Source organism: Pristiophorus japonicus, chromosome 30 (genome assembly GCF_044704955.1).
Source record: "Pristiophorus japonicus isolate sPriJap1 chromosome 30, sPriJap1.hap1, whole genome shotgun sequence".
NCBI classification, from domain to species: domain Eukaryota; kingdom Metazoa; phylum Chordata; class Chondrichthyes; family Pristiophoridae; genus Pristiophorus; species Pristiophorus japonicus.
The window spans coordinates 4,580,835-4,587,149 of NC_092006.1; the positions used below are offsets into that span (position 1 = coordinate 4,580,835).

General features: G+C 56.0%; 1 protein-coding gene across 1 annotated transcript in view; it reads left to right on the plus strand.

The window, feature by feature from the left end:
- Positions 1-4,088: 4,088 nt before the first annotated feature.
- The window catches only part of LOC139240091 (thialysine N-epsilon-acetyltransferase-like), a 6,758-nt gene continuing 4,531 nt past the window's right edge, over positions 4,089-6,315 (plus strand). Inside the window, exons 1-2 of the mRNA XM_070868467.1 lie at positions 4,089-4,101; positions 5,489-5,545. Of these exons, the coding sequence (XP_070724568.1) occupies positions 4,089-4,101; positions 5,489-5,545 (70 nt within the window). The remainder of the gene's footprint in view (positions 4,102-5,488; positions 5,546-6,315) is intronic.

A 6,315-nucleotide genomic window follows, 5' to 3' on the forward strand; every position in this document is an offset into this window, starting at 1 on the left:
TGTCTCTCTGTTTTTACCACCAAAGTGGATAACCTCACATTTATCCACATTATACTTCATCTGCCATGCATTTGCCCACTCACCTAACCTATCCAAGTCGCTCTGCAGCCTCACAGCATCCTCCTCGCAGCTCACACTGCCACCCAACTTAGTGTCATCCACAAATTTGGAGATACTACATTTAATCCCCTCGTCTAAATCATTAATGTACAGTGTAAACAGCTGGGGCCCCAGCACAGAACCTTGCGGTACCCCACTAGTCACTGCCTGCCATTCTGAAAAGTACCCATTTACTCCTACTCTTTGCTTCCTGTCTGACTACCAGTTCTCAATCCATGTCAGTACACTACCCCCAATCCCATGTGCTCTAACTTTGCACATCAATCTCTTGTGTGGGACCTTGTCGAACGCCTTCTGAAAGTCCAAATATACCACATCAACTGGTTCTCCCTTATCCACTCTACTGGAAACATCCTCAAAAAATTCCAGAAGATTTGTCAAGCATGATTTCCCTTTCACAAATCCATGCTGACTTGGACCTATCATGTCACCTCTTTCCAAATGCACTGCTATGACATCCTTAATAATTGATTCCATCATTTTACCCACTACCGATGTCAGGCTGACCGGTCTATAATTCCCTGTTTTCTCTCTCCCTCCTTTTTTAAAAAGTGGGGTTACATTAGCTACCCTCCACTCCATACAAGTTATTTGCGAGTTGAGTACAAGTTATTTGCGAGTTGAGGTGATCCGGAGCTCTGTGTTCCCGGGTTGATCGCCTGAGTTGAAGTCCTGGCCTGGGTGAGTTGGTTGGATCATTGCAGCACTGTGATGTGGCTGGTCTGATCGGACTGTCGGGCATGGTGGGTTCATCCTCGTGGTTGACCGCGAGGTCGATTGCTGGTTGGGTGTGTGTAGGTGGATCGATGATGGTACTGTCCTCTTCAAACTGTTCCTGGTTGTCAGTGAACCGCAGTTTGGTCTGATCCAAGTGCTTTCTGCACGTTTGACCGTTCAAAAGTTTGGCAACAAACACTCTGTACCCCTCCTGGGCTAACACAGTGCCAGCAACCCATTTGGGACCATGACCGTAATTGAGAACCAACACAGGGGGTCATTGACCTCAATGTCACGTGATACAGCCGCGCGATCGTGGTACACGTTATGCCGGTGACACAGGGTTTCTACGTGATCATTGGGATCCGGGTGGACTAAGGAGAGCCTGGTTTTGAGTGCTCTCTTCATTAGCAATTCTGCCGGGGGAAACCCCGGTAAGCGAGTGGGGTCGCGTGCGGTAGCTGAACAGAATCGGAGATAACCGGGTCTGCAGGGAACCGTCCATCAACGCGTTTCAAGCTCTGCTGGATGGTTTGGACTGCCCGTCCCGCTTGACCATTGGATGCGGGCTTAAACGGCGCAGACCTGACATGCTTGATGCCATTGCGGGTCATGAACTCGTTGAATTCCGAGCTGGTGAAACACGGTCCATTGTCACTAACAAGGACGTCGGGCAAACCATGGCTAGCGAACATGGCCCGGAGGCTTTCAATGGTGGCAGTGGACGTACATGACGACATTATTATACATTCAATCCATTTAGAGTGAGTGTCCACTGCTACTAGGAACATCTTTCCTAGAAAGGGGCCAGCGAAATCTACGTGGACCCTGGACCAGGGTTTGGAGGGCCATGACCACAGGCTCAGTGGGGCCTCCCTTGGTGCGTTGCTCAACTGTGAGCAAGTGTTGCGTTGGTGTACGCACGGCTCCAATTCCGAGTCAATGCCGGGCCACCGAACGTGCGACCTGGCGATAGCCTTCACCATGACTATGCCTGGGTGGGTGCTGTGAAGGTCGCGTATAAACGTTTCCCTGCCTTTTTTTGGCAAAATTACACGATTCCCCCCGTAGGAGACAGTCCGAATGGATGGACATTTCGTCCTTGCGTCGCTGGAACGGCTTCATTTGGTCTTGCATTTCCCCTGGGAACCGCCGACCAGCCTCCATTGAGGACGCAGCTTTTTACTAGTGATAGCACCGGGTCCTGGCTGGTCCAGGTCCTGATCTGGCGAGCCGTGATGGGTGACCCCTTCGCTCTCAAAAGCATCCATTACAAGGAGCAAGTCTGCGGGTTGCGCCATTTCCACCCCGGTGGTGGCCAATGGCAGCCGACTGAGGGCATCGGCGCAGTTCTCCGTGCCTGGCCTGTGGCGGATTACATCGTCATACGCAGATAACGTTAGTGCCCATCTTTGGAGGTGGGATGAAGCATTAATACCTTTGCTTTCTGAGAACAACGAAATGAGCGGCTTGTGGTCGGTTTCGAGCTCAAACCGGAGCCCAAATAGGTATTGGTGCATTTTCTTAACCCCGTATACGCATGCTAATACTTCTTTCTCAACCACACTGCAGGCTCTTTCAGCCTTAGATAGACTTCTGGATGTGTATGCAACCGGTTGCTGTTTGCCTGACACATTGGCTTGCTGTAACACACAACCGACCCAGTACAAGCTAGTACTAAACGTTTACACGGGTCATACAATACAAGTAACTTGTTGGGATATAGCAGGTTTCTGGCCTTATTAAAGGCTGTCTCTTGAGATTTACCCCAAACCCAGTCATCACCTTTGCGTAGCAATAAATGCAACGGTTCCAGCAAGGCGCTCAACCCCGGTAGAAAGTTACCAAAATAGTTGAGGAGTCCCAGGAACGAACGCAGCTCCGTCACATTCTGTGGTCTGGGTGCGTTCTTGATGGCCTCCGTCTTGGAGTCCGTGGGCCTGATGCCATCCGCCGCAATCTTTCTCCCCAGAAATTCGACCTCTGGCGCCAGGAAAACACACTTGGAGCGTTTCAGCCTGAGTCCCACTCTGTCCAGTCGCTTGAGAACCTCTTCCAGATTGTGCAGGTGTTCGATGGTGTTGCGGCCAGTCTTGGAACACCACGGTGCGCGGAACCGATTTCAGCAGACTCTCCATGTTCCATGGCCACCGTCGAACGAATCCCAAAGGGGCACCTGTGGTACATGAACAGTCATCTGTGCGTGTTGATGCACGTCAATCTTTTCGAAGATTCAGCCAGCTCCTGTGTCATGTAAGCGGAGGTTAGATCCATTTTGGTGAACGACTTGCCCCCCACCTGCTAACATTGCGAACAGGTCATCCACCTTGGGTAGTGGATACTGGTCCTGTAACGAGACTCGGTTGATCGTTACCTTGTCGCCCCCGCAGATTCTGACCGTCCCGTCGCTCTTCAACACCGGCACGATTGGACTGGCCCACTCGTTGAACTCGACTGGCAATATGGTTCCTTCTCGTTGAAGTGTGTCCAGCTCGATCTCGACTTTCTCTCGCATCATGTATGGAACCGCTCGGGCCTTGTGATGAACGGGCCGTGCATCAGGGACTAGATGGATCTGCACCTTGGCGCCTGTGAAGTTGCCGATGCCTGGCCCGAATAAGGACGGGAATTTGTTTAGCACTTGAGCGCTCGAGGCATCATCCACCGAAGGCAGCGCTTTGATGTCGTCCCAGTTCCATCGAATCTTTCCGAGCCAGCTTCTGCCGAACAGCGTTGGGCCATCGCCTGGTCCAATCCATAGTGATAGATCATACACAGCTCCATCGTACGATACCTTCACTGCCGCACTGCCAATGACTGGTATGAGCTCTTTGGTGTAAGTGCGCAGCTTGGTGTGGACCGGGCTCAGTTTGGGCCTTTGTGCCTTGTTGCCCCACAGTTTCTCAAAAGCCTTCTGGCTCATAATTGACTGACTCGCCCCCCCCCCGTGTCCAATTCCGTGGAAACTGGAATGCCGTTTAATTTGACTTTCAGCATTACAGGAGGGCTCTTGGTGGTGAAGGTGTGTACCCCATCCACTTCTTCCTCTTCGGCCTCGGGTTGAGTTGCCTCTCTTACTTGTTCAGGCGTGATCCGCGCCGGATCGATCATCCTCTGCCGACTCTGCCACGTGGTGAATCGCAGCACATCTGCACACTCACCGGAGGTGCCCCATTGTCCCGCAGCCCTTGCTCACGTAGTGCTTGAATCGACATTGATGGACCCGACGATTACCCCTCCGCAGCGCCAACATGGCGTTAATGGGTTCGTGTTCACGCCCCACGGCGGGCTCTGAGTCATCCTAGGCCTGGCCTCTGCGGGCGGGTAGACCCTGCCAGGTACAGTTCTGCCTGCTAACGGCCTTATTTTATGCACTGTACGTGCCGGTGAGCTTCGATGCTGCAATGATATCTGTTTGGTGTTATCGTTCGGGGACATGAAATCCTGGGCTATCGCGATGGCCTTGCTCAGGTCGAGGGATTCGGCAGGCAGCATCTTGCGAAGAATGACCTCATGGCCGATTCCAAGCACGGAAAAGTCCCGCAACACTTCCCCCCCAAAATCCAGCACATTTTCTGGGCCCTGTCTGGATGTCTGGGGTCTTGTCTGGGTGTCTGGGGCCCTGTCTGGGTGTCTGGGGCCCTGTCTGGGTGTCTGGGGCCCTGTCTGGAGGTCTGGGCCCTGTCTGGGTATCTGGGGCCCTGTCTGGGGGCCCTGTCTGGGTGTCTGGAGCGCTGTCGGTATCTCTGGAGCGCTGTCTGCACCTCTGGAGCCCTGTCTGGGAGTGCCTGGGGCCCTGTCTGGGAGAGTCGGTGCATGTCTGGGTGTTTGGGCCCTGTCTGGGTGTCTCGGGGCCTGTCTGGGTGTCTCGGGGCCTGTCTGGAAGTCTCGGTGCCTGTCTGGGGCCCTGTCTGGGTGTCTGAGGCACGTCTGGGTGTCTGGGGCCCTGTCTGGGTGTCTGGGGCCTTGTCTGTGTGTCTGGGGCCCTGTCTGGGTATCTGGGGGTGTCTGGGGCCCTGTCTGGGTGTCTGGGAGTGTCTGGGGGCCTGTCTGGGTTTCTGGGAGTGTCTGGGGCCCTGTCTGGGTTTCTGGGGGTGTCTGGGTTTCTGGGAGTATCTGGGGCCCTGTCTGGGTTTCTGGGAATGTCTGGGGCCCTGTCTGGGGCCCTGTTTGCGAGTCTCGGTGCCTGTTTGAGTGTCTGGGTGTCTGGGCCCTGTCTGGGTTTCTGGGAGTGTCTGGGGCCGTGTCTGGGTGTCTGGGGCCCTGTCTGGGTTTCTGGGAGTGTCTGGGGCCCTGTCTGGGTGTCTGGGGCCCTGTCTGGGTTTCTGGGAGTATCTGGGGCCCTGTCTGGGTTTCTGGGGGTGTCTGGGTTTCTGGGAATGTCTGGGGCCCTGTCTGGGTCCCTGTTTGGGAGTCTCGGTGCCTGTTTGAGTGTCTGGGTGTCTGGGCCCTGTGTGTCTCTGTCTGTTTCCGTGTCTCTAACAACAACCTGTATTTAGATAGCGCCTTTAACGTAATGACCCATCTCCGGGCACTTCCCCGGAGCAATGCTCAGACACCACGGCAGACAGTGTTCTGGGCGGGAGACCTCGGGGATCTCGGGCAGAGATCGGCTTCCAGTCATTAACCGGGCCGTTACTTCTTGCTGCAGGTGCTGTTGGCCGGGCTGATTGGCGTCACGTCCTGGAAACGACCCCTCACCCTCGTGGTAGGTAAACTCGACCCCCTCCCCCTCCCCTCTCCCCCTCCTCCACCTTCCCCCTCCCCTCCCCGGCCCCTCCCTGCTCCCTCTCCCTCCCCCCTCCCCCAGTCTCCCCTCCCCCAGTCTCTCCTCCCCACACTCCCCTCTCCCACACTCCCCCCTCCCCCAATCTCCCTCTCCGCCCGTCTCCCCCTCCCCCAGTCTTCCCCTCCCCCACACTCCTGCTCCCCTCCCGCTCCCCACATTCATCCTCCCCCAAACTCCTCCTCCCCACACTCCCCATCTCCCACACTCCCCTTCCCCACACTCTCCCCATCCCCCAGTCTCTCCCTCCCCACACACTCCCCCTCCCCCAGTCTCCCCCTCCCCACACACTCCCCCTCCTCCACACTCCCCCTCGCCCACACTCCCCCTCCCCCACACTCCCCCTCGCCCACACTCCCCCTCCCCCAGTCTCCCCACTCCCCCAGTCTACCCCTCACCCACACCCCCATCTCCCACACTCCCTTTCCCCCACACTCCCCCTCCCCCACACTCCCCCTCCCCCACACTCCCCCTAGTGCCCCCTCACCCCCCTGGTATTTCGGGTTTGGGCTATGATTGGGTGATGTTGTCCTGGGACAGGCACCTTGAGCGACCCTGCTCTCCGTCCCTGGGAGCCCGGGAGTGAGATTGTGGATGGCGGAGGGGTATGGCATAAGGGAGACATTAGAAACTCCAGCCGGGTCGGTTTTAGGATCACTTTTGTTCTCCTCGCTCCTGTCGGCGGTGGACAG